This window comes from Hemitrygon akajei, chromosome 2, assembly GCF_048418815.1.
Source record: "Hemitrygon akajei chromosome 2, sHemAka1.3, whole genome shotgun sequence".
In the NCBI taxonomy this organism is placed as follows: domain Eukaryota; kingdom Metazoa; phylum Chordata; class Chondrichthyes; order Myliobatiformes; family Dasyatidae; genus Hemitrygon; species Hemitrygon akajei.
This window is the reverse complement of record NC_133125.1, coordinates 165,560,438-165,588,298: the sequence shown is the minus strand read 5'-3', so window position 1 is coordinate 165,588,298 and position 27,861 is coordinate 165,560,438. Positions and strand designations below refer to the sequence as shown.

Below are 27,861 nucleotides of genomic sequence, written 5' to 3'. Positions count from 1 at the left end.
GTATGCAACATATCAACTTGCCTTGATACCTTCATATATTAGTTTTATGGGGTTGTACAGTAGTGAAAACAGTCCCTGCTGTTGGCCCAGTCTGTATTGTTACGTACCCCGTAACTGGGTTAACAGACCAGCAGAAATGGAATGATATGTTGGAGTCTGGTGGTACTGTAACTACAGGTGTTTATTAGTAAACTAAGCAATACAGTATCAAAAATGCAAATATACATATAAAACAGGTTAGCAATGATAAATACAGAAGTGTAGGAATAAGAATCAAAACCAAGCTCTATCAAAGTCTAGGGGTAAATGAATAGTCATAAGGGAATATAGAGTTCAGTTCAGTTCGTGTTGAGGTAGTTGTGTTCCAATTGTTGGAGAGAGAGAGAGCAAGAGAGCAGCTGCAGCAGGCAAACCTTCCGTTGTCTTGTACCGTTGTAGCGTTGGGGTCACCGATTATGACCCTTCCGTTCCAGGCTAGACCATTCTTCAGTGATGGACTCATCACCCAGGCAAGGGCGGACAAACACAAGTCCCCCCGGTCTGCCTTCATCCACCGTACTCCAGACCGATTCTCCTGAACCAATCCTCCAGGCCCCCACCTTCCTGTGGGCACACAACACTCAGTGTCCACTGGTGTGTCTGAGGGTGTCTTCCAGACCCGTCTTTTATCCCCACTGACGGGGTATCAGCCATCCATCAGCTCAACATGTCCATGTCCATCAAACTAGGCCACTCCCAGCTGTCTCAGCAAGAATGTTAACGAGCAAAGAAGTGTCCTTGCAGCAAAAGATTGTTTACCTTTCCATCAGTGAAGAAACCATAATACTTAAATCATCCAACTCTCTCTCTCTTACCTGTAGCAGATGCCTCTACCTCTGTTCATCTCTTTCTCATTAGCAGCATAGTTCCCAGTGGTGGGGGGGCAGCTCTGGACCTCATTTCCATCTGGCTTGTTCAGCACACATAACAGTATCAATCCATTTCAAATTTCATAAGTTCAAAATAAATTTATTAACAAAGTGCATATGTCACTATATACAACCCTGAGAATAATTTGCTTGTGGGCATACTCAATAAATCCATAATAAAATAACAATAATAGAATTAAAGAGAGACTGCACCAACATAGGCATTCACCCTGTATGCAAAGGTCAACAAAATGTGCAAATACTAAAAGAGAGAATAATTAACAATAAATATCGAGAACGTGAGATGAAGAGATATTGAAAGTGATTCCGTAGGTTCTGGGAACATTCAATGATGGGGCAAGTGAAATTGAGTTAAGCTATCTATCCCCTTTGAATCGAGAGCCTGATGGTTGAAGGGTAATAACTTCCTGGACGTGGTGGTGTGGGTCCTGGGGTTCCTTTACCTTCTTCCTGTTGGCAGCAGTGAGAAAAGAGCATAACCTTGGTGTTGGGGTTCCTGACAACAGATGCTGCTTTCCTATGACAACATTTTGTGTAGATGCGCTCAGTGGTGGGGAGGGCTTTACCTGTAATGGACTGGACCAAATCATCTACTTTTTTGTAGGATTTTCCATTCACTAAGTATAAACTAAATCAGGTGCTGAGTGGGTGCATTTACTGTGTTTAAAAGACATTTGAACGGGTACATGGATAGGAAAAGTTTGGAGAGATGAAGGCCAAAATGCAGGAGCAAATAGGATCAGCCCAGGAAGTCACCTTGGTTGGCATGGATGTTGGGCTGATGGGTTTGTTTTCATGTGGGAAGAATTCATCGCTAATCCCATTCTCTCCATTTTCCCATCATCTCGCCACCACTCAAACTCTACCATTGACCTACACTCTACAGACAATTCACAGCAGGTAATTACTTACCAAGCTGCTTGTCCTTGGGATGTGTGAGGAAGCTTACACAGTGACAGGGGGAATGTGCAGACTTCATAGCTGGAACCAGAGGTCAGGATAGATCTTTGGTCAGCAGAGCTGTGAGGCAACTCTACCACTGCATCACTGTACCACCCTGTAAGGCTGTATCCCCACACAGTTCAAGTCCCCTTGACCTCCTCTTCCCCCATACCCCATGAACCACTGTGTATTGTATTGTTTCCCCACCATCTCTCCTTCCCATTGTTCCCACCACCCACAGCAAGCAATCAAAAGCCTCATTAATAGAAGCAAGATGTCATAGGGGAAGCACAGAGAGGAGAATATGAATCATAACAGACAATGTTTTTATTGTTCATTTAGTTCTGATTTTGTTAAAGATAATACTGCAATGAACAATATATTTATTCACTTGGATCTGACCACCTCATCTATTTTCAGTATTAACAGCCTTAAAAGGTCAGTGATGTAACATGGGAGGTGGGCAGTCTGACAACGTAGACTGCACCGGCTCTTACAAAGGTAGTGTCACCTCCTCGCTCTTCTGGCCTTTGCATGTAAAACTACTCTTCAAGTACTTGTGCAGTACCATTTTGAAGAATGATATTGGATCTGTATCCTATATCTTGATCCAGATATCTATTGGTTTAAAACATTTCTCCTCCTGTCAACCCTGCCCTTTGAAACTTAAATCTCTGTACCATTAGTTTAGCTACCAGCTGTCTTTGGGATGTGGGAGGAAACCCACCATCACGAAGTTCTGGCTTCTCCTGATGGACGGTCTAGGCCTGAAACATTGGCTCCTTATACCTCTTCACAGATACTGCATGAGTTCCTCCAGCATTTTGTGTGTGTATACCTTCAGTTTAATTACTTTATCCTATCCCATTGTGGCTTTAAATATCTCCATCGAATGTTCTGTACCCCACACCAGCATGTTAGCTTGGTAGTAGTAGTGTGATCACTTGCATGGAGCATGATGTTCTCCTATTGGTGGGTCTTCAGGTGGCTGCAGAGGCAGATCTGGAATCTATATATTCTGCCACTTGCTGATCACCATGGGACTTAATCCTGGATGTTAGGGTGGATTTCCTTAATGAAGAATGACTGTGTGTGACTGTGTTTAATGTGGGAAGGCTGATGCATGGGCAGACACCACACAATCTTGACAGATCGAGGGTCAGGGTCCAGTGGCTTGGAATGCAAGTCAACTGGGAACTCTTCACTGCTGTGGCCTTCCTCTGCTTTCACTGCTGCTGTGATGTATCATCATCTTCCACCAGCTCCACCATTGAGGTCCTGGCTGGATCACTCTATGTTGGAACCTCCCCCTTCACCTTACTGCCATGGGTGACCCTACGAGGAGCTAAGCACCAAATAGTAAAAATCCAGACAACTTTGCTTTCAAGAGCTCACAAGCCTCTCCACCACAACGTGGTGGAGCTTAATAAAATCATTTCAGTTTCCATGACTATAAGCCCAGCCCTCTAGAACAGATAATTATCTCCCTTCTCTCATGCAACACACATAATTCCAAATGTCCAGAACTGCATACATTAGCGAAAGTAATGTTTTATATGTTTAGCATAACCTGCTGGCTTTGTACTGTTTGTCTCAAGATTCTTTGACCATCATCGTCATTGGGCGCCACAGTTGTGTCATGTTTAGCACAACACTATTATAGCTCAGGGTGTTGGAGCTAGGAGTTCAACTCTAACATAACCTGTAAGGAGTCTGTACTGTCCTTGATTGCTGGCATTTTCTGACCTCTGTCCAAAGATGGACTGATTAGCAGGTTAATTGGTCACTGTAAATTGTCCCATGATTAGTCTATGTTTAATCAGTGAGTTGCTGGTGGCTTGAAGGGCTGTAAGGTTCTATTCTGTGCTGTATCTCTAAATACATAAATATTTAATTGTTAATTAAAACAATTAACTCAGTTCCTGAGGAGATGTTGGAGTGTATGTATTTAGGCACTTGGCACTGCCAAGTTAGATTTAAGTTAGGTTTAAGCAGAGTGGCCATTGTGTGAGTGGGCCAGTGTTAGAGTGGAGAGTTCAGTGTTTGGCTCATACGGGCTTTGTCATAGGCAGATGCTACAGGTAGATTTTTCTGTTTATTTTTCTTTCTTTCTTTCTTGTTGCACAGTTAGAGTAGTGAGGTTGCTATGCAGGATAGTGGAATGCTCCTCTTGCAGAATGTGGGAAGGCAGGGAGACCTCCAGTGCCCTGATGACTATACCAGCAAAAAGTGCATCCACCTGCAGCTACTTACAAACTGTGAAGGAATTAGAGCTGGATCTGGATGATCATTTGGGAGGCTGACGGATTGATCAACAGGATGCATATGGAGGTAGGTAGATCGAAAGTGCAGAACACAGGTAACTGGATGACTGTCAGGAGCGGAGAAGAAGATAGGTAGCCATTGCAGAGTACATTTATTGTCATTCCCCTCAACAAGTTGAAGTGATACTGTAGGCATGGATGTCCTAGCAGAGGAAAGTCACAGAGGTCAGATCTCTGGCACTGAGTCTGGCTTTGTGGCTCAGAAGGGAAGGGAGGAGAAGGGTGAGCAGTAGTTATAAGGGATTGTTGGTTAGGGAAATGGACAGAAGGTTCTGCAGACTTGAGCAAGATTCCTGGATGTTATCCTGACTCCTGGGAGTGAGTGATCTTTAGATTGCTACCCATGCCACATGCTAGTGAGGCCAGAAACTGGAAGATCATACAGTGTTTAACACGTGGCTAAAGAATTGGTGCAGGAGGAAGGGATTCAGATTTTTGGATCATTGGGCTCTCTTCCAAGGAAGCTGGGACCTGTACAGAAGGTATGGTTTGCACCTGAACACTGGAGAGGGACTAATATCCTTGTGGGAAGGTTTGCAGGTGCTATTCTGAGGTGTGGGGGGGGGGGGGAGATTTAAACTAGAGTTATAGGGGGATGCAAACCAGAGCACCTGGGCAGGCAGAATGATTGTTGGGAAAAATATTAAGCCTGTGTACGGTCAGGAAACAAAAGATGAAGCAAGGTGGAACTATGTTCTGAGTTGTGTATATTTCAACATACATGTTTGTAAGAAAAGTGGTTGAGCTCTGGGTATTTGGAATTATGACATTGTAGCTATTAGTGAAACTTGGTTGCAGGAGGGGCAGCTCAATTTTCCAGGGTTCCATTGCTTTACACGTGACAGAGTGGGAGGGATTAAAGGGGGAGTGGTGTCAATACTAGTCAGGGAAACTGTCACAGCAGAGCTCAGTCAAGACAGGCTGGAGAGCAGATCTACTGAGAGTATATGGGTGGAAATGAAGAATAAGAAAGGGATGGCTACATTAAGGGGATTATATTATAGACCATCCAATAGTCCACAGGGTTTAGAGGAATAAACATTGATAAATCACAGACCGAATACTTGGCTTTTATAAATGTGTCATTTGACTCGTCATCTTATGGGAAGTCAGTTGTGAAGTAGGGAAGGGATTTTGTCACTGACTGGTTGTGTGGTGAACTTTGCATTGTCTGGGATTTTGCCTACATTGGCTTATAAATGGGCTCACAATCTACATGCCTCTTTATAGAATTGTTTGTGGCAAACCATGCTTCTAGGAATTCTCTTGTATGCCATGTGCATGGCTTTCAATGATGCCAGCCGAATTTGTACCCCTCAGTCTTCTGATTGATAAGGATATTAAAAAATAAGCATTCGAAGAACACACCACAAGCGAACAGCCTCGTAAGATGATGAAATAGATTGCCAGGATTGGAGAACAACACAACCCAACAATCAAGCATCCAAGCTACACATTTTCTGAATTAAATCCAAGACATCTTCAAGGAGAAGTGCCTGTATAAGGTGGTGTCCATTACTAAGGGTTCCCACCGCCCAGGACATACCCTCTTCATCAAGAAAGAGGTACAGAAGTCTGAAGGCACACATTCACCAACTCTGCAACAGCTTTCCCCTCTGCTATCTGATTTCTGAATGGACAGTGAAACCATGAACACTATCTCACTATTTTTATTTCTATATTTATACTTTATTTAACTATTTAATATACACATTACTTGCTTTAATTCACAGTTTTCCCCCATAAATTATCATGTATTGCATTGTACTGTTGCTGCAAAAGTTAACAAATTTCACGGCATATGCCAGTGATTTCTGATTGTCTTTCTAAAGGAAACTTTTGGCATATTGGCCTTCATAGATTAGGCTGAAGCCTAAATTGGAGTTTTGTGTGAAGTTCTGGTCACTTACCAACAGGAAAGATGTCAATAAGAGTGAAAGAATACACACAATTTACAAGCATGTTGCCGGGACTGGAGGAACTGAGTTGTGGGGAAAGGTTGAATGGGTTAGGACTTTACACCCTGGAGCACAAGAGATTGAGGATATACGTTATAGAGGTATACAAAATTATGAGGGGTATAGATAGGGTAAATGCAAACAGGTTTTTTCCACTAAGGATGGGTGAGACTAGAACTAGAGGTCAGGAGTTAAGAGTGAAAAGTGAAATGTTTAAGAAGAACATGAGGGTGAACTTTTTCACTCAGAGGATGGTGAGAATGTGGAATGAGCTGCCAGTGGAAGTTGTGGATGTAAGATCAATTGTAATATTTAAGAGAAATTGTATAGGTACATGGATGTACCTATCCAATTTCTCTTAAATGAGGGGTATAGAGGAGTATAGTCTGGTGCAGGTTAATGGGATTAGGCAGATGACTGGTTTGGCAGGGATTAGATGGGCCAAAGGACCATTTTCTCTGCTGTAGTGTTCGATGACTCAATAACACTTTTATAATTAAGAAAAATGTTTAGTGTTTTAATAAGTAAATAATATATTTTACCATCAAACTATTGACATAATCTCATAAAGCAAATGTGGTATAAAATGATGCCACAAGGAAGATAAGTGGGTAATTCCCCCATCAGTCAGGCTGGAAGTTACCCATGCGATAAATGACTGGGACTTGGGTGTACTGCATTTGGATGTGAAACTTCCCACGCCCTCTGCGTTGTCCTGACAGACAACCCTCTGTGAACTTGCTTCAAAGATTAAAACAACAAGGTCTCTCCCACTGACTGCAAGACCATTCTCGATCCAAAAAGTAATCAAACCCCAACCCTAACACCCTACCATTGGTAACTCATCCTGTTCATCATTTCCTTTATTGGGCAAAGGGGAAATTAGTTAAGGGATATGGCCAAATGCAGGCAATAGGAACTAGCTCAGGAAGACATCTTGGTCAGCATGAACAAGCCGGGCCAAAGGGCCTGTTTCCGTGTTGTATGATTCTGAATCTGTGAAAACATGTAAACTCCACATACAGACAGCACCTCAACTCACTGGCTCCATGCCCCGGGATTGCAAGTGAGAGAAACATTGGGCTCACTGTGTTCCCTACATGTCAGCACGGGGTCTGAACAGACCAAAAAGCTGAATGTGTGACCACATCACCCTGATGTATTGCAAGAGGAGGTAGATAAACAGTTAATAGATGGGCAACTTAAGTGCCTTGGGAACTGGCATAGGAGAGGAGGTAGTTTGGTGCAGATCAGCCATGATTACATTGAATGGTGGGACAGACTTGAGGGGCCAAGTGGCCTCTTTGTCATCACACAGCATGAGACCCTTTAGCCATCAAATGTTCACATTCCACATGTGAGGCTTCTTGCCTCCTCATCCAAGCATTAGCTAGAAAAATATTCATTCATATAATTTACATTAGGTTAAAAATATAGATTTCTAACATTGAAGTAATAAAATTAATTCTATATGTGTAACAAAAGTGCAATTCAAAACTCCAGGGTTGGAGGATGGTGCCGATTGTGGGAGGCCGCTTCACTGCGTGTTCCCAGGCAGCCACCACATCTGTCGCAGTGGGGCCCTTGCTAAGTCCTGAGGTCTATGCCTTCTTTGCCAAGGTTGCCATGGAAACAGAGAGCTAAGGCTCTATGATGGCTTTGACAAACATGGTGTCATCAGATACGTAGGAGTGCCAGTTAGAGTGGAGGTAGGTGAGGGGCAGAAACTGCGGGCAGCCGCTGGCCACGTTCATGGTCTGGGTGGGCCTCTGGAATGAGGGAGAGCTGACATCCGGTTTGAAGGCCGACACCATCTGGAGGCTTCTGTCCTGCTGAGTCAAGAGCTTAAAGGTCACCTGGAGAAAAATAGAGATTTGCCAATTGTAAACACAAGTGATTTTGCAGATGCTGGAAATCTTGAGAAACACACAAAGGAAATCGGGTCAGGCAACATGCGTGGGTGTTTTGGGCTGAAAAACTTCTCAAGGATTGGAAAGGGAGGGGGCAAAAGCTAGATTTAGAGGGGAGGGGAGGAATACAAGTTGATAAGTGAGACCAAGTGAAGGGGATATTTGGATAAGCACCTGGTTAATAAATGTTTGGAAGGAAATGGGCCAATTGACTATTAGACAGCCACAAGACATAGGAGCAGAATTAGGCCATTTGGCTCATCGAGTCGACGCTGCCATTTGACTGTGGCTGATTTAGTTTGCCCCCTCAACCCCATTCTCCTGCCTTCTCTCGTAACCTTTGATACTCTGACTCGCCAAGAACCTATCAAACTCCATTTTAAACATACCTAATAACTTGGCCTCCTCAGCTATCTGTGTCAATGAATTCCACAAATTAGCTCAGACAGGCACCTTGGACAAGTTTGTCCAGTTTCGATACCATGACTCTTAAATTTATAACCATCAGTTTTCCCAGACCTCAATAAATGGAAACATCTCTACACCTAACCCAGTAAATTTCTTCCATCCTCTTGATGGGATCTACCAGTGTGTTCTGCCGTATATTGAGAGGTTCCTTTACCTTCTTGCTGAATGGCCACTCCAGAATGGGATCGTATTTGCCCTTCATTATGACCAGAAATAGAGAGAGGTGTGTGTTTGCCCCCACTCCATCACCATTCAGGTACATCCTCAGGCACAGCTTGTAGCCACAGTGAGCGGTGAAGAACGCTGTGGGAGAGAGAAAGATGATCGATAAGCTGACAGTCTGGAACTCCACTTCAAACATTGCCCTGCCAAAACAAGTTGATCAGGCCTCATTTGAAGTACCATGTGCTCTGGTCACCACATGTTAGGTAGCGGGTGCAAGATTGAGCTGGAGAGGGCCCAGGGAAGAGTTACCTGGACTGGGGGGCTTGAGTAATGAGTGGAGATTTGACAGGCTGGAACTGTTTTCCCTGGAGCAGAAAAGGTCAAGGGGTGACCTTCTAGAGATAGATAAAATTTTGCAGGACACAGATAGTGTCCATGTCTTTTTCTTAGGGTAGGGGAGTGTAAAGCTATGGGGCACTGGTTTAAGGTGAGAGGGAAAGAATTTTAAAATGGGATTAAAGGAGCAAGATTTTCACACAGAGGGTCACGACTATGTGGAACCAGCTGCCAGTAGTAGAGGAAGATACAATTACAACATTTAAAGACATTTGGGCAGGTACATGGACCAGAAAGGTTTGCAGGGGTATGGGCCAAATATCGAGAAGTTAGTTTGGGTAAGCACCATGGTTGGGATGAATGAGTTGAGCTGAAGGGCATGCTTGCTTACCATACAATCTTATGACAAATCCTAGTATCACTTAACAACATTTATGCATGATCTCGCTCCCCCTCCCTCTCCCTCTTCCCTTTTAGTAATTGTTTTTTCTTAGAGTCATGGAGGACTACAGCACAGAAGCGGGCTCTTCAGCCCATCTAGTCCATGCCAAACTGTTTTTCTTCTTGCATGTTTCAATGCCATTCACTACAACACCATGGAGATTTTGTTACCATATCAAGTGTTTTTGTGTATTTTTCAACTTAGAAACAAGATTGATTTAAGGACTTTAGTAAAAACAGAACTTGTTCAATACTCGTGGGTGGCCTGTGCAGTGTTTCTTTGGCCCTTTCGTGTCACATGATCCACTTTAATTACGCAACAGCCCAGGTCATGCAGATAGGAGTGATAGCATTTTCTAAAGGACAGGTCACAAACACCTAGCATTTTAATACTGTTTTTTTTCTCCCAGTGAGCACAAGTAATATTGAGGGTGTGTTGGACAGATGCTGCACTTGCTGACTACTTATTTATACTCTAAATATATTAAATTCTGCTTCCAAAGCTATATTGAAATCTTACGTGGGGAGAGAATTGAGGGAGTCCTCCCATCGATGGCCTCTTGCATTTTCTGGCTGAGGTCAGAGATTTCCCAGACCAGAGTGCCATCATATGAAGTGCTCTCCAAGACTTCAAGGCGCATCTGGAGGTTAGCGATCACCACATCCTTGAGGCAAATTGATTTCTCATTTTGTCGTATCTGGTAAGGTAATTAAAACATGTCACAGCTGAGTATTGTAAAAATTCTTGTTGACTTGTCTAATTAACAACACCACGTGTTACACCATAAGACCATGAGACATAGGCACAGAATTAGTCTATTTGGCTCATTAAGTCTGCTCCGCTGTTCCATCATGCCTGATTTTTTTCAACAGTGTTCTCTTGCCTTCTTCATGTAACTTTTAGCACCATTTACAATATCTGCCTTAAATGCACCCAGTGACTTGCCTCCACAGCTGTCCATGGTGAGGAATTCTCTCCAGAGTTCCCCAGATGAACTGTTTCTCCACCAGGCTGCAAGTGGGCACAATGATGGAATACAGTCTATAAGACATAGGAGCAGAATCAGGCGAGGTCCGCTCTGCCCTTCGACCATGGCTGATTTATTATCCTTCCCAATCCCATGCTCCTGTCATATGCACTGTGAAGCAAAGTGAAAACCATGTCTTGCTTACTGTTCATATTAATCAATTCATTGAGGCCGAACAAGGGAAAATGACAGGGTGCAGAATAAAGTGTAATATCCACAGGGAAAGGGCACTGCAAGTAGACAACAAGGTGCAAGATCATAGCCAGGTAGACAGTAAGGTCAAGAGTCCATCTTATCAACGGCTCCACAACAGCAGGGCTGAAGTTGTTCTGGCAGTATGCAGCCCAGGCTTCTGGATCCTCTGTCCAATGGGAGAGGGGAGAGGAGAAACTGTCTGGGAAGGGCAGGGGCCTTAGATTATGCTGATTGAGACCACACCTGACACTGAATAAAAGACTTACATCAGTGTTTCTGGAATTAAGGAAATCGCACTACTAGATTTGGAATCATTTTCACCATTCTAGGGGCCATCATAGAACACACTGGTACCCAATCTGGGTATAGCACAACTTTTGGGATATTACTTCAAGATTCGGAGGAATAGGTTAAGGACAGAGATGAGAAGGAACTGTAGTGAATCTGTGGAATTCTCTGCCCAGGGAAGCATTAGTGGTTACCTCATTAAATATATTTAAGACTCAGTTAGATAATGTTTTTGAGGACAAGAGATTCTGCAGGTGCTGGAAATGCTAGAGAATCTCAGCAGATCAGGCACCATTTATGAAGAGGAATAAACAGTTCGGGCCAAGACCCTTCATCAGGATAGATTTTTGCATAGCAGGACAATTAAGGATTATGGAGAAAAGACAGGTAGGTGCACAGCCAGATCAGCTGAAATCTAACTGAATGGTGGAGCAGGCTCCATGGACCAGATGGTCAACTCCTGCTCCTAGTTCTTATGTTCTTATGTCAACATCAAATATGATCATTTCAATTTTCCTCTGTTTCTATTAGTTCTGGTCAGTTCTGCTATAGTTATCTACCTGTGATATATTTCTTTTTGTTTCCGTTTACTATGTCCAGCTCCAAAAAACACTGCTGGAAGAACTCAGTGAGTCAGCCATGTAGAGGGATACCGACCCCACATCAGCACTCAATTAATGACTGAGTTCCTTCCGCTGTTTGGATTTTGGCTCCAACATCAGCCGCCTCCTATACACTGCCGGGAGATCCCTGCAACTTTGTCCTGCATTTACTTATCCATTTGTTTTCTTTGTCATAAACTTCCCTCATTAATCTATGAAACCCGATGATTTCAACAGCTTATCTACACAGGAAACTAAATACTACCCTTTGTCCTGTCCATCCCCTCCTCACTCTCTAAACAAATTAAAATCAGCTTTACTTCTCTCTTTCTGATGAAGAGTTTCCAACCTGAACAATTGATCTGATTTTTCTTATTCATAGCCTGACTCAATGAGTGTTTGCATCACTTCCTATTTTTGCAACAATTCCAGAGACTTTTTTGAGTCCAGAATTGCATAATTTACCATGTGCACATTCTGGAGATGTCTTACACACAGAAGCAAGCATTGGCTAACATTGAATTTATGACAACTTAATGTGTAACAAAGGTGTGTCCTTTTAAAGATGTTCAGCACAAAGAAAGGTACAGTCATGGCTGTCAAGGGTAGTTAAATATTAAATTAAAAGAAACAGACTTAGAATGTTGCCAAGTTATGCCTTTTTGTAATATAAGTTAAACATAATTTACGTTAACTGAAAGATTAGCTTTATTTGTCAAATGTATATCGAAACATACAGTGAAATGCACCGCTTTACCTCAAATCCAATCAGGGTTATGCAGAGCAGCCTGCAACTGTTGCCACACTTCAGCCCAACATAGCATGCCCTAAGCTGTACAACTTTGGCACATGGGATGAAACTGGAACGCACCGAGGAAACCCACACGGCCACAGGGAGAACATACAGGCTTCTTACAGCCAGTGGCAGAAATCGAACCCTGATCTTACAGCCGGTGCTATAAAGTGTCACACTAACCTCTACACGACAGTCCCACCCTGAAACTCATGTTACAAACTTATGTTCATAATTTCCTCTGCTGCTGCTGCAAGAAGCTAATTCTGGTGGCACTTATACCCTGGGTATGTGCCCTATGTCAGCTTGAACTTGAGTTGAACGTGAACTTGAGAAGTAAGCCTAAGGATGAGGTAGTAAGGAAAATCCAGATTTCAGCAAACCAGGACCAGGGTAGTGATAAAGAAAGGAAAGTGAAAGATGAAAGTGATATGGCTAGAAATACAGAAACTAAAACAAGTGGCACAGCAATTAGCGCAATCGCTTTACAGTGCCAGATGTAGGACTGGGGTTAGAATCACTCCGCAGTCTGCAAGGAGTTTGTGTGTTCTCCCCATGACCACATGAGTGTCTCTGGTTTCTTCCCACATTCCAAAGACGTGCAGGTTAGGGTTAGTGAGTTGTGGGCGTGTCACGTTGGCAGAAGAAGCATGGTGACAATTGCGGGCTGCCCCCAGCACATTCTCTGGCTGATTTGATTTGACACAAAATGATGCATTTCACTGTATGTTTCAATGTACCTGCAACAAACTAATCTCATATAATGTGGATCCCCTACAGGCTGGGGCTGAAGAAATTGTGTCGGGGAATAAGGAAGTGGCAGAGGAATTAATTGTTTTGAGGTTTTTCTCACAGAAAACACAGAAATCCTCTTGGAGGAAGCAGAGTACATCCAATTGAATGGGGACAGGCGAAGGGAACGAGTTTCGATAGAAACTGGAACCTCAGAAAACAGTGAACTGTAAGCCAATGGCTGGAATGCTAAGGTTTAGAATGAAGTGCTTAAGAAGATCTGTGAACCCATTACAAAAAGGGTGTGGAGGTTTTGAAGAGGGAGCAGTAGAGTTTTACCAGGATACTGCCTGGATTAGAATGTATGAACTAGACAGATTACATTTAGATTAGCTTTATTTGCCACATGTACAACGAAGCGAACAGTGAAAATTTGTTGTTTGCGTCAATGATCCACGATGTGAGGATGTGCTGGTGGCAGCCCGCAAGTGCCGTCACACTTCCAGCATCTGCTGCCGGGCCCAGGAGAGGTTGGACAAACTGAGGCTGTTTTCTCGGAAGTGTTGGGAGGCTGAGGGGAGACCTGGTAAAAGTTCTTAAGGCTTTGAGAAGGATTTGTTCGGATTGGCAGCCAGAATCTTTTTGCCAAGGTAGAAATATCAAGCACAAGAGGATGGGGGAGAGATTAAAGGAGATGGGCAAGGTAAGTTTTTATTTACTACAGAGGGTGATAGATGCCAGAAGGTCTGATAGAAGGAGATACAATTGTGCTTTTTAAGAAACAGTTAGATTGACACTGAATGGAGGGATATAGACCATGAGCTAAATGAACAGTATGCAAGAAAAGCTTTTCACTCAACCTATGACAATAATAAACCATTTTGAGATCCATTATACAGGCAGAGGTTGTTCCTGTGCTGTGCTGTTCAAGTTGCCTTCGGACCGTGGGTGGAAACCGGAGCACCTGGAGGAAACCCATATGGTCACAAGGAAAACATACAAGCTCCTTACAGACAGCGGTGAGAATTGAACCCCGATTTTACAGCCAGTGCAGTAAAGCGTCTCACTGAGGGCTATGTTACTGTGCTAATCCGGATGTCCAGAATTCCTATGTAACAATCTTCCACTCTTTCCATTTCCATGGAGTGACTACTCTTTTTTTTAAAATCAGGTGTGTTTGTTTCCCTGATCTTTAGCTAGGCAGTCGAAGGTTCGCCACCATTCACCACCCTCTTCTTGTTCATTGTCAGTGTGAAACTACACGTAAAAGAATAATGAAGGGATTTGGGCAAGGAAGGGTTACATTGTTCCCAAAGTTGGTTAAAGGGTAGGTACGGCATACGGGGAAGAGTCTGTACTGGGCTATACTCTTCGATGTTCTATGAAATTCTTACCTTGTTCTTTAGCTGTGCAATCACTGTGTCTTGCTCCTTTATCCATTTCTCTTGCTTTTCAACTGTATTTATTGTATGTCCCACTTCACGGTTTAGCACCGTGACAATGTTTTCAAAAGTCTGTAGTTTTACTTTCAGATCTTCCTGGGCACCCTCGCCCTGTGTCTTCTGCTTTAGCAACTGGCTGGGCTGTAAGCTCATCTCTTTCCGATTCCCAAACATTCCTTCCAGGCTGGGAGACTCACTGAGCTCTTTCCGGAATCCCTGTATGCTCTGGAGGACACAGTTCAGATGGTGTGCAACAGAGTTCTGCATGTGTTCATCGACCTTCTGACCAGGTATCTGCAAAGAAACATTTTAAGATTAAAGGTTGGCTTTACACTCAGTGGCCACTTTATTAGGTACACCTGCTCATTAATGCAAATATCTTATCAACTAATCACGTGGCCGCAACACAATGCATAAATGCACGCAGACACGGTCAAGACATTCAGTTCCACTCTCCTATAGCCCAAGAGTTGCTAGTTTTTGCTGAAGTATTCAGAGATATGTGAGAGCTTACATTGACAAATTGACCATTACCTAATAGTCCCAAATCCCAGCTTTAAAGGAAGATTTTCATTTGCTTGGAATGTTTCAAAGCCACAAAAGGTGCTATAGTAATGGAAAATCTTTCTTCTGTTCTGACACAGAGCTCCCTGTCCAGGCTGAGACAGTGGCCTCATTCACTGAATTAACATCCTCTCACTCACCATCTGCCTGCAGCCGACAACACTGAAGGGACACCTCCGGAGGCCTTGCTCGCAAGTCATCTTGTGCTCCGCCTGAAATGCCAAGGACAAAATATGATCACGCATCAGGTCCAGAGAAATGGCACACCGTTAAAGCATAAGGCACTCACTCTCCTCTCTGCCAACTCGGCATGGGCCAAAGACTGCTCCTGGGGCTTTTGTGGTTTGTGAGGTGGAAGTGGTAAATTTACTGGCCAATTGCTGCTCTCTATTTCCATCGGTCAGGAGGTACAGAAGCCTTAGATCCCACACCACCAAGTTCAAGAACAGTTATCACCCTACAGCCATCAGGCTCCTGCCAAACGCTTGATGGTTCATTCACGAAACACTGAGCTCTGCTGAATGTCGAGCATTAGTAACTTTGGATTAGCTGTACTACACATGAGGCAGCCAGCAAAGAATATTTGATAATCATACAGATGTTGAACTCTGGCACACCAGGTCCACACTGGCCATCGACCACTTTATCCCCATTTTGTTCTCCTCCACCAGATTCTACCCTTCCCTAAAACACTAGAGCAATTTACAGCAGCCAATCTGAGTCTCTTCATTGGTGGGTGGGCGGGGGGGGGGGGACAGGACCACCTGAGTGGGGAACGCCACGCAGTTACTGGGAGAAAGAGCGAACTCCACACGGCCAGCGCCGGAGGTGGGATTGAACCTGTGTCAGAAGAATAGCACAACAATGGCTCTTCTTGCTGCCCCAGTTTTAATCATAGGCCGTAGATATGGTGGTCTGAATGGCTCACCCAGTGCCTTAAAGGCCAGCCCAGCACCGCCGAGTGCTGACTTTTCAGGGCTCTAGGGCAGAAATGTGTCTGAACTCAGGACTTCTTGTTGTAACTTACAGTGATTTTTTTTACGTCTGGCATTGTACCGCTGCCGCAAAACAACAGATTTCACGATCTACTGTATGTCAGTGACAATAAACCGTACCTATTCTAATTCTAATCAGAATCGGGTTTTGTTACCTCTAACATATGTAGTGAAGTTTTGTTGCTTTGGGACAGTAGATCAGTGCAAGATGTAAAAACAATCACTAACAAGAAGAAATAAATAAACGAAATAGTGTGAAAGAGGAAAGGTGAGGCAGTGTTCATGGGTTCATTGTCCATTTAGAAATCCAATAATGCAAGAAAAGAAGCTGTTCCTAAAATATTGAGTGTTTGTCTTCGGGGATCATCCACCTCCATTGTCTATTTGCATCTTCCATGCATCATTCCTCTGAGAGTGTTGTGCAGTGAATGTGAAGGACTTACCTCTCGTTCCCTCAGTGGACCAGTCCACGTGCAGCCCTGGTTGAGACAGGAGACTTCCAGGTTTAGGATCTCCTTTGCAATCGCCCTGTCATTAAAACACTAAAACATACAGAAAGCCTCAATGAGTCGATAAACACCAACTTTATTCATTATAAGTTACAGGCAATTATTACCTCTCCAATACAAGAGTGAACCCTCCTTCTCTGAATATTGCCCAGTCTCCGATCACTGATCATAAACTGTACTAGCTGTTTCGTACAAGAGCATTGTACACTACGATGAAGGAACACTCCAAACCTTCCCTCAATCTACAAAGCATGGGTCAGAAGAGTGATGGAATACCCTGCACTTGCCTCCAACAATGGAAGAGGATTGTAAACATGAGAGATTTTGCAGGTGTTGGAAATCTTAAGTAACACCCTCAAAGTGCTGGAGGAACAGAGCAGATCAGGCAGAATCTATGGAGGGGAATAAACAGTTGTTGTTTTGGGCCAAGGCCCTTCATCAGGGTCCTGAAGAAAGGTCTCAAACCAAAACGTCGAGTTGTGAAGATGATTTAGACCACTGCTGAGGAGAGGGAATAAGTGTCGATCTTGACTCTGCTATCCACAGCCTCAGAATAACAACACAATCCAGTGTTAGTTGTCACTGAAGGAAACAACCAATCCAACCTCCACTTTAAATATCCCCAGTTGTCCATGGCAATGAATTCCACAGATTCACAGCCCTCTGGCTAAAGAAGTCCCTTCTCATTTCTGTTCTATTCTGAGGCTGTGCCCTCTGGTCCTAGAGTCTCTTACTACATCCTCTTCACATCCACTCTATCCAGGCCTTTCAATGGACCACAAACAGAGCATATTTTCTTACCTTTTCGAATGTGGCAAGTGAAACATTCTCAACTATTTCTTTATCCCTCAGGCAAGAGGGACACATCATCAGTTCTTTCCTGTAGGCAAGTGAAATAGAGGAAATATTAATTGATGCATAAATATATATAAGGACATACAAATGCTCACTTATTATGAGGCCATTTGGGCCATTAAATCAATGCTATCCCCAAGAGAACCATCCCCTCAGCCCAGTAAGACCCACTGGGACCACTTAGAATATTGTGTGTGGCACTGGTCACCGCACTGCAGAGAGGAGTAGAGAGAGGGTGCAGAGCAAGCAGATTCATCTGAATCAAAACACTAGCTTGTCAGAGGATCAGAGACAAAATGCTGAGGAAACTCAAAAAGCCAGGCAGCATCTATGGGAAAAAAAGTACAGTCAAAACTTCAGGCCAAAACCCTTCAGTAGGTCCTTTCACCTGTCCTGAAGAAGGACCTTGTCCCGAAACATCGACTGTTTACTCTTTTCCACAGATGCTGCCTCCAGCATTTTGCCTGGTGTTGCTTGGATTTCCAGCATCTGAGGGGTAGGGGCTAGGTTTTTCCACACAGTAGTGAGTGTCTGGACCATGTTACAATAGGTGTTGGAGGCAGATACAACCACAGTTATGGACGTGTATTTGGATAAGAAAGGCATAGAGGGGTTTGAACCCAGTGTGGCAAATGCAGTTAGTGTAGGTTAGTTTTATGGTGATAAGGTACTGTATGATTCTGTGATTTGAACCCTTTCGATAATTTGACACTGTGGCATTGGCAGAGAACACGTGGTCAGTAATGCAATGGGATGAAGTGACAACTTACAATACTGACTTGTGACACATCTCACAGAACCGATGCCCGCACTCTGTCTGGACGGGATCTCTCATCAGGAGCCCACAGGCGCCGCAGTAGTACTTGCGATCGTAGCCCTGACTGGTGTTTGTCACATAACCCCCGTCCGTCTCCTCCATGTTGGTGCTTGTGAATAAGGCCTTCTTCTCCACACACACCGAACTGTAGAGCTGGGGCCCATCTTCATGTTTCAGTGGGAACAAACTCATCTCCATTCCTTAGCTTGGCTCTGGAAATATTCTCTTACTTAACCTTAAAAAAAAACAAAAAAGACTTGCATTTATGTGACACCCTTCACATCCTTTCCTGGACATCAAACAGCACTCTATTCTTGAGGTGTGACCTGTATTCCAAAATGGCAGTCAGTCTGTGTATGGCAAGATCCCACAGCCAGTAATGTAGTGGAGACCAGATAATCTATCCCAAGTGCTGCCTGGACCATGTCTTACAAAGAAAGGTGGAGCAAGCAAGGGCTTTTCTCTTTGGAGTGAAACAGAGTGAGGGGTGACTTGATAGAGGTGTACAAGATGATAAGAGGCATAGATTGAGCGGACAGCCAGAGAATTTTTTCTCTGGGCAGAAATGGCTAATACAAGGGACCATAACTTTAAGCTGACTGTAGAAAAATATGCAGGGGTCTCAGACGTAGGTTCTTTACACAGAGAATGGTGGGTGCAACACTAAGATAGTTGTAGAGGCAGATATATTAGGGGCATTTAAGAAACTCTTAGACATGGATGAAATTGGGGTCTATGTGGGAAGGAAGAATTAGATTGATCTTGGAGTAGGTTTAAAAGTAGGCACAACATCGTGGGCTGAAGAGCCTGTACTGTGCTTGAATATTCTATGTCATATGTTCTAAAACTGAATAAATATTGGCCAGGGCAGGGAGGAGGTTGCTAGGAGACACAAAAGATGCAGGACTCTGGAGCAACAAGCAACCCACCGGAGGAACGCATTGGGTCGAGGTGTGTGTGTGTGTGTGTGTGTGTGTGTGTGTGTGTGTGTGTGTGTGTGTGTGTGTGTGTGTGTGTGTGTGTGTGTGTGTGTGTGTGTGTGTGTGTGTGTGTGTGTGTGTGTGTGTGTGTGTGTGTGTGTGTGTGTGTGTGTGTGTGTGTGTGTGTGTGGACATGGGGAAGGATTTGTTAACATTTCAGATAAAATCCTGCATTAGCAAACAATAAGCCTGCTCCCTTTCACAGCAGTGCCACGAGGTTTCTTGTAAATCTCTTTCATAACAGGTTTGAAGCCCGGTCCAAATCTCCAAAAGTTAACCTTGATTTTTTGTTTTACTCATGTCTCTCAAGTGGGAGCTCAAACGGAGAAGGATTTGATGCAGAGCCAAGTGGGTGCCAACCTGAATAATAATTCCAGTAATTTAGGGCTGGTTAATAAGTGTCTCTCGTTTTATCAAAGTGAAACACATTTATATAAGTTACCAAATATTCTGAACCACCCCATCCCACATTTCTTTCTTGATAACATTATCTGTTAAGTTCAGACTGAGTACACAAAAAGTCCCACACATATTTTCAATTCTGAAGTCCGAATAGAAAGCAGCCTAGAACTACTTGGCTATAAATATGGCCCACATGAAAAGCTGACCTTTTTAATTTCAGTTTTGATTCAGGTTTATCTCAGTTTCTTGAAACTTTGCTCCACCAATGAGGAATGATAATCTAATTCTTTTGTGAAGATTAGTTCTATTATTCAAATATTAGCTTTATTTGTCACATGTACATCGAAACATTGAAATGTAAAGTGAAATGCATCATTTGCATCAAGTCAAGTTGCTGAGGGTTGTGCTGGGGAGGGAGAAGGGAATCATGGTTGGGAAAAGAAGGGAGAGGGGAGGAAGCGGGAAATGCCAGAGAGACATTCTGTAGTGATCAATAAATCAATTGTTTGGAATCAAATGGTATTGCCTGATATCTCAGGGCTGGGTGTTTCTGCACACATTCTACACCCCCCCCCCCCCCCCCCACCCCTGGCACTCCTTCTCTGCCACCTGTCCCAGACCCCTCCTGCGGCGCTCCGCTCTCACCATTCCCAACATCCTTTGCTCCCGCCAAATCTTTAAACCCACTTTCCACTCCACAAGGTCAAATATAGTAATGGGCAAAAGCCCTAGGTACCCAAGTTATATATGTGTGCCTAAGACTTTTGCACAATACTGTACATCTTTGGAACGTGGGAAGAAGCTAGAGCACTCGGAGGAATCTCACGCAGGTGAAAGTACAATTTCTTTAAAAACAGTGGTGGGAATTGAACACAGATCACAGAGATCGGTGAGCACTGGGGCTGGTATAGAGTTACACTAACCACTATGCTACCGTGAATTAGATTTCACTTGCACTCCAGTTGACCTTATTTCCTTCACTTTGTAAAAGCACGAAACTGCAGTTAAAAGGTGGATGGGTGGGAGTGTCAAAGTCAAACTCCAGTTTGTTGTCATATGCATGTGTACATGTATACACAGGTGCAAAAAAAACTGCAGCGTCACACGAACATAGCAACCGATTTATGGTGTTCACAAGGGGAAAAAACATAAATTATACATAAATTTTACAAGAAGGAACATAATTTGAACAAAACGAGAGCAATGTCCATTTTAGTATAGTTATAGCTATGTTAGGGAAAAGTTGTTACCCTACAACCATCATGCTCCTGAACTGGTGTGGATAACTTTAAACATCACTACCTGAATTGATTCTACAACCTACAGACTCACTTTCATGGTCTCTTTACAACACATGTTCTAGTATTACATTATATACATTTTACTTGCAGTTTGTCTTCTTTTTCGCATAGGTTTGTTGTCAGCCTTTGTCTGAGTTATGTATAGTTTTTTAATAAATTCTATTGTATTTCTTTACACCCTGTAAATGCCTGCAAGAAAATTAATCTCAAGGTAGTATATATTAAGATATAGAGTACATACTTCGATAATAAATTTACTTTGGCTTTTCACTTCGAGCTTCATTATAAAGAGACAGAAGTGGTCGTAGTGTTGCAAAGCTGCAGTGCTTAGGATTTTGCAGCAGAGTACTTTGGTAAGATGTGTAAGGAGGGACCATATGAATTAGAGGGGTTATTCTACAGAACAGAGAGAGTCACAGAGTCATACAGCATGGAAACAGACCTTTCAGTCGAACTGGTCGATACTGGCCAAGATTCTCATCGTTTGCTCATGCCTGCCCATATCCCTCCACACCTTTCCTATCCATTGTACCTGTCCAAGTAACTTTCACATGTTGTTAATGTACCTATTTCAATCACTCCCTTTGGCAGCTTGTTCCACGTGGATCACACTCTGGGTGAGTTGATGCCCCTCAGTTTCCTATTAACTCTCTCCCCTCTCACCTTAAGCTTATGTCTTGATTCCCCGACCCTAGAGAAAAACAGAGAGTGTGTATTCATTCACCGAACTATACCCCTCACGATTTTATATAGTTCCATAAGATCAATCCCCATTCTCTTATGCTCAGGGGAAAAATGTCCCAAGCTGCCCAGCCTCTCTCCATAACTCAGTGCCTTGCATCCTAGCAACATCCTTCTCTTTTCCAGCTTAATGGTATATTTCCTACAGCAAAACGGAAGGTTGTATTTGAAGTGCAGCCTCAACAATCTCTTGAACAAGTTCAACGTGATGTCTCACAAGACCATAAGACATAAGTCCTGACTTCTACACTCCTGATGAAGGGTCTCAGCATGAAGTGTCGACGGTTTATGCATTTCCATAGATGCTGCCATGACCTGTTGAGTTCCTCCAGCGTGTGGCTCCAGATTTCCAGCATCTGAGGAATTTTTTAAGTTTACGATTTTCGGTACTCATTGCCCTGACTGAGGATGCCCGGTATGCCAGTAGAGGAGTTAAGTTACGGGGAGAGCTGGCATAATCTCGATTTGTTTTCTTCAGTTATATATTTTATATTATTTATTTATTCAGCGATACAATGCAGAGCAAACCCTTCTGGCCTTTTGAGCCAAACAGCCCAGCAACCCACACATTTAGTACTAACCTAATCACAGGACAATTTACATTGACAAATTAACCTATTAACCAGTACGTCTTTGGACGGTTGGAGCAAACCGCAGCACCCAAAGGAAACCCACACCAGTATGTGAAGCAAGTACGAATTTTCTTACAGAGGGTGCTGGAATTGAACTCTGAACTCCAGTGCCCTGAGCTGTAATAGCATTGCACTAACCGTTACGCTACTATAGCGCCCCAAATTAAATCAGTGAGGATTGCGCTGGGCACCTGCAAGTGCCACCATGCTTCCGCCTCCAACACAACTCACTAAGCCTAACGGGGCATCACTTCTGGATTGTGGGAGGAAAACAGACCAGCCAGAAGAAACCCACATGGGCACTGGGAGAATGTACAAATTCCTCACAGGCAGTGGTGGGAATTGAACACTGATCGTACAGTTGATGCCATAAAGTGACTGTGCTAGCCACCTTGCTATTAGAGGCAGATGTAAATATCTTTAAATACTGTTAGAGTAGTATTAGATCAGTAATCAAAACATTTACAATATTTAAAGAAATTGATCATGTAGACGGAGAGAAACAATTCCTTCTTCTGTAAGCATAACATCATAATTAGCATGCCAAGCCATTTCTACTTGATGTCAGGAAGCACTTCTCAAAGTAAGGTTGTAAATGTGGGATTCTCTTTTCCCCAATTGACCAATGGGCCAATTGGTTCATGGATCAATTCTCCAACATATAACCAGACCTAAAGAATACCCCAGGAATAAATTGCCCACCAGATCAATTGTCCAGTATTGACCCTGGAATTGTCCACCCACTGGATCAATTGGCTTGGGAATTAACTAAGATCAATTGTCCCACAGATCAGTTGCCCAGGGCATCACTCCATCAATGGGTCACATCCAGTGGATAACGGGTACTCCATGGGTCACTTCTCTGGTTCGTTGTCAGGCCAATGGGTCACATCCAGCAGGCCATCTAATCCATGGGTCACCGTGTGCAGTCCATCATCTTGGCTATAAAGATCTATTCTCCCAATAGATCTTCTTCGAGGATTGTCACCTTAGTTGTGATGGAGAGGCTTGTGAGATGCTGGGATCCCATGAACCATGCCATCTGGTGCGTAGCTGCTGGTAGGCTCACCCAGACAAAGTGCGACCCAACCTCGACGGTGGAGCTGGCACAAGAAGATGGCATCACAGGGGCAGTGAAAGTGGAGGAAGGCTGCAGCAGGGAGCGGTCCCCAATCGTCTCGCATTCCAAGCCACTGGATGCTGACTCCGATGTGCATCAACCTCCCCGCGTTAAACAAACCACGCACATGCCTTCACCAGTAAGGGGAATCCATAGGAGAACAACATAGTGATTATTGGATGGCTTCATCAGTGGCTGATGAGTTTGCTTGTTCGCTGCTTGACTTGTCCAGTAGATCGTTGTGCGTACGGACCAGTAAATCACCTGGCGGTGGAATCACTTAGCTCCTAAGGAAGAATGTCTGACAGTCCTATTCTCCAGTAGATCGCTGGAAGCGCGGATCGCTTTTGCCCTTACGTAAATAGATCCATCTTTGCGACACTTTGTCTGGTTGCCGTTTCTTCGGGTGAACTCGAATCGCAGCAGCCGAGATTGACTCTGTCTCCTACCGCCTCCCTACCATCTCTGTCGTTTGTCCTGGGTCTTCCTTATCCCCGTGACCTCGCTCTTACATCCGCAGAATCTCTTGTGTTTACAACCTGTCGCTGTTAAATTCCCCGATGGAGGGCGGTGGAAGTTCGAGACGAGAAGCAGAGCAATGGGGTGGACGGGAGACCGGACAGAGGGAGGGAGAGAGCGAAGAAAAAAGAGAATGGGGAAGAGAGAGAGAGCGAGAGAGAGGGACAGAAAGATCAGGGGATCGATCGGAGCTAAGTGGACAGGTCAGGCAGCCTCTACGCAAAGCAATAACAGTCGATGTTTCCAGCCGAGATCCTTCATCAGAACTTTTTTAAACAAATAGTTTAATCTGATCTCAGATATTACACGGGTTTAAGCGGCGTTTAGCAGAGCATTACACAGTGAAACCAGAGTCTTACAATAGTTGGGCGAACGTCAGTGTCTTAACTCACCCTGTGTGGAAGGAGCACTCCCCGATACTTCCGTGGTCAAAGGGTAACTAGGAGACTGGGCGGAAGCTTGGGCCAATTTGTAGCGCGCGGCGCTGGAAATTCCAGCCAAGCTGCTGACAGTATTTCCTCTGGGACTTTTACACGTACGAGGTTATGTTGATTGTGCAAATCCCCTCGAGACCTGCTAGTCATAGTTGTGTATCCCAGGGTTGTTCCAGCCTGTGAGCTCTCTCACAATGACTAGATCTGGCTCCAGAATTCCGTTCCGACACGTCTCCGCTCCCCGGCTCGGGAACTCTCCCGTCTTCCCTGTTCCAGCCGTCGACAAAAGATGCTTGACCCAGGAGCAATCCGGATCTAGAATCTGGAGCTCCTCCGGCAGGTAGCCCCGTTACAGTTCTTGCCCCCTTTTCACCCTTAGACTTGCCCTCTTCCTTTGCATCAATTCCCACAATCTTTTCTACCCCTTTCCTGCTCTCCGTCATCTATTTCTTTTTCTCCTCTCTTTTTCCTCCGCATTCACACAATCCTCTATTCCACTTCTCTCTCCTTCCTGCCGGTTCATTCACACTTTCTCAATCCTCAAATCTTGCCTCTTCCAGTTCTACAACACCCTCTCACACCTCCTCTCGCCGGCAACGCTTTCCCGGCTCCTCTCCCTTTCTCTCCTCTCTCCTGTCTTTCCCCCTCACAGTCTTCCACTCCTCCATATCCCTCTGCCCTGTCTGTCTCCCTCCACACCAATCCCAACCCCCATTTTCCCCTCCTCAGGCTCGCACCTCCTCTCTGCCTAACCCCCTCTGCCTTGTCTCCCTCCCCCTCTATCCTCTCCCTCATCTCCCCTCCCCTCTTATTCCCCTCTCCCTCATCTCCACTCCCCACTATCCCCTCTGCCTTATCTCCCCTCACCTTCATCTCTCTCTCATCTCCCCCATTCCCTCTGCCTCGTCTCCCCTCCCCTCTCTCTCATCTTCCTCATCTCCCCTTCCCTTTATCCCCCCTGACTCATCTCTTTACCTCGATCTCCCTTGCCCTTCCACCTCCTCTCCCCTTACTCTCTCCTGCACAACAACACCCAACACAACTCCCCTCTTTCTCTTCCCTCGTAGCCTTTCTATCCCCTCCTCCCCCTCACCTCTCCATCCTCTCCCCTACCTTCCTACTCTCTCAGCATTTCACCATCCCCGTTCCCCCTCCCCGGTCTTTCCCTGCCTCCTTTTCCCCATTCCCCCTCACCTCTAATCTCCCCTATCCTTATCCACTCACCCATTTCCCCCTCCCCATGTCCCCTCACCTGCCTCATCCCTCCCCTTCTGCCCCACCCTTCCCTGTTTCATCATCCTCTCCTCCCCAACCCCTCCCGAATTATGTTTTCCTTTATCTCTGACACCAGCCCCTTTCTTCCCCACCTTTATTCCTGAAGTCTGAGGCTGTCCTGTACCGTGTGTGTTAGAGAGATAAAGTCACGCAGACAGAGAGAGAGAGAGAGAGAGAGAGAGAGAGAGAGAGAGAGAGAGAGAGAGAGAGAGAGAGAGAGAGAGAGAGGGGGGGGGGGGAGAGAGAGAGAGAGAGAGAGAGAGAGAGAGAGAAAACTCCTAAACAATGGCCCTTCTGGTGAACAGAGCTAGAAGGTGTTGGCGTCTCCCCCGAGAGAGCAGAGACACTGTCCCCATTACACCACTCCAGCTGGGGAACTCGGGGTGACGAGGCTGACATTTTCACCGGTCAAGAGGCGGCAGTGCACTGTGGCATTTTGGAAACCCCCGACGTGGAAATCCCGGAACTCTGCAGAGAGAGAGAGAGAAAAAAAAATCCCCAATATTGTTTCCTTTTTTGTGTGATGAGTCGGGATCTCATTCCACTTTCGTTTTGTCGCGGACACACACACACACACACACACACACACACACACACACACACACACACACACACACACACTCACTCACTCACTCACTCACTCACTCACTCTCTCACACACACACACACACACACTCACTCACTCACACACACACTCACAAACACACACACACACACACACACACACACTCACTCACTCACACACACACTCACAAACACACACACACACACACACACACACACACACTCACTCACTCATACACTCACACACACACACACACACACACACTCACTCACTCACTCACTCACTCACTCACACACACACACACACACACACACACACTCAGTCTCCTGTTTGATCGGGACTTGCGAACCTCACACTAAAATATACACAAAATTTGGCTCGTCCTCGACATCTCCACTCTGAATGCTCGTTCCTAAAGGTCCTGTGCTCAACTCACCGATTCTCTCTGCCACACTAACCCACACCGACATACGCCACCCGTGACAAATTGACAAATGTTTTACCACACCTCTACAAAAAAACCTCTCAGAAATCTTCCACTTTCCATTCTGACTTCTCTCTATCCCTTCCCTTCTCCTCACCTGTCCATTACCTCATCCTAGGTCCCCATCCTCTTTTCCTTTCTCCCATGGCCCACTGTGCTCTCCTATCAGATTCCTTCTGCTTCAGCCCCTTACCTCTTACAACTGTCATCTCCCAGCTTCTCACTTCACCCCTCCCCCACCCTCCTTCCCCCTCACCAATACTCACTATTCAGCTGCCTCTCTGTCATGTGTTTTTAAATGATTCTCAGAGGGGATCTGAACAAGGTACAAGATAATCCACAATCATAGCGTTTGCCAGTGCAGTCAAGTGGGAAGAATGGCCTCCCCCTCTTCGTGCCACAAGACAGTAAGATATAGGAGCAGGATTGGGCCATTGGGCACATCACATTTGTTCAGCCATTTCATCATGACTGATCCAATTTTCCTCTCAGCCCCAATCTCTTCCCTTCTCCCAGTATCCCTTCATGCTCTGACCAATCGACAACCTATCAACCTCTGCCTTAAATATACATAAAGTCTTGGCCTCTCCAGCTGTCTGTGGCAAAGAATTGCACAAATTCACCACTTTCTCATTAAAGAAGTCCCTTCTCATCTCCAATCTAAAGGATGGCCCTCTGTTTGAGGCTATGTCCTCTGGTCCTAGACTCTCCCACCATACCACACTCCATTAGGAGATTTGAGGAAATTTGGTTTGTCACCAAAGACTCACAAATTTCTATAGATGTACAGTGGAGAGCATTCTAACTGGTTGCTTCACTGCCTGGTGTGGGGGGGGGGGGGGCAATGCACAGGATCAGAAAAAGCTGGAGAGGAGTACAAACTCTGCCAGCTTCATCATCAGCAGCACTAACCCTCTCCCCCCACCCCCCACACACTCCATCAAGGACATCTTCAAAGAGCAGTGCCTCAGGAAGACTGCATCCATCATTGAGGACCTTCAGCATCTGGGACCTGACCGGAGAGGAGGTACAGGAGCCGGAAGACCTACACTCAACATTTTAAGAGCAGCTTCCTCCCCTCGGCCATCAGATATCTGAACAGTGCATGAACCCAT

The 27,861-nt window shown here is 44.7% G+C and overlaps 1 protein-coding gene across 4 annotated transcripts; it reads right to left on the bottom strand.

Moving 5' to 3' along the window:
- Positions 1 to 173: 173 nt before the first annotated feature.
- LOC140718101 (TNF receptor-associated factor 2-like) lies at positions 174 to 24,796 on the bottom strand. 4 transcript variants are annotated; one of them, XM_073031624.1, is made up of 10 exons: positions 24,381 to 24,796; positions 21,543 to 21,667; positions 18,247 to 18,528; positions 17,423 to 17,501; positions 16,556 to 16,654; positions 15,258 to 15,329; positions 14,506 to 14,847; positions 9,994 to 10,171; positions 8,686 to 8,834; positions 174 to 8,009 (listed from the first exon to the last, which is right to left on the bottom strand). In XM_073031624.1, the coding sequence occupies exons 3-10, from the start codon at positions 18,489 to 18,491 to the stop codon at positions 7,794 to 7,796; spliced, it is 1,380 nt and encodes a 459-aa protein (XP_072887725.1). In that variant the 5' UTR covers positions 18,492 to 18,528; positions 21,543 to 21,667; positions 24,381 to 24,796; the 3' UTR covers positions 174 to 7,793. The 4 variants fall into 4 exon arrangements, with proteins under 4 accessions (XP_072887725.1, XP_072887723.1, XP_072887724.1 ...); XM_073031622.1 differs by lacking the exon at positions 21,543 to 21,667; XM_073031623.1 differs by lacking the exon at positions 24,381 to 24,796 and having other exon boundaries at positions 21,543 to 22,167.
- Positions 24,797 to 27,861: the final 3,065 nt, after the last annotated feature.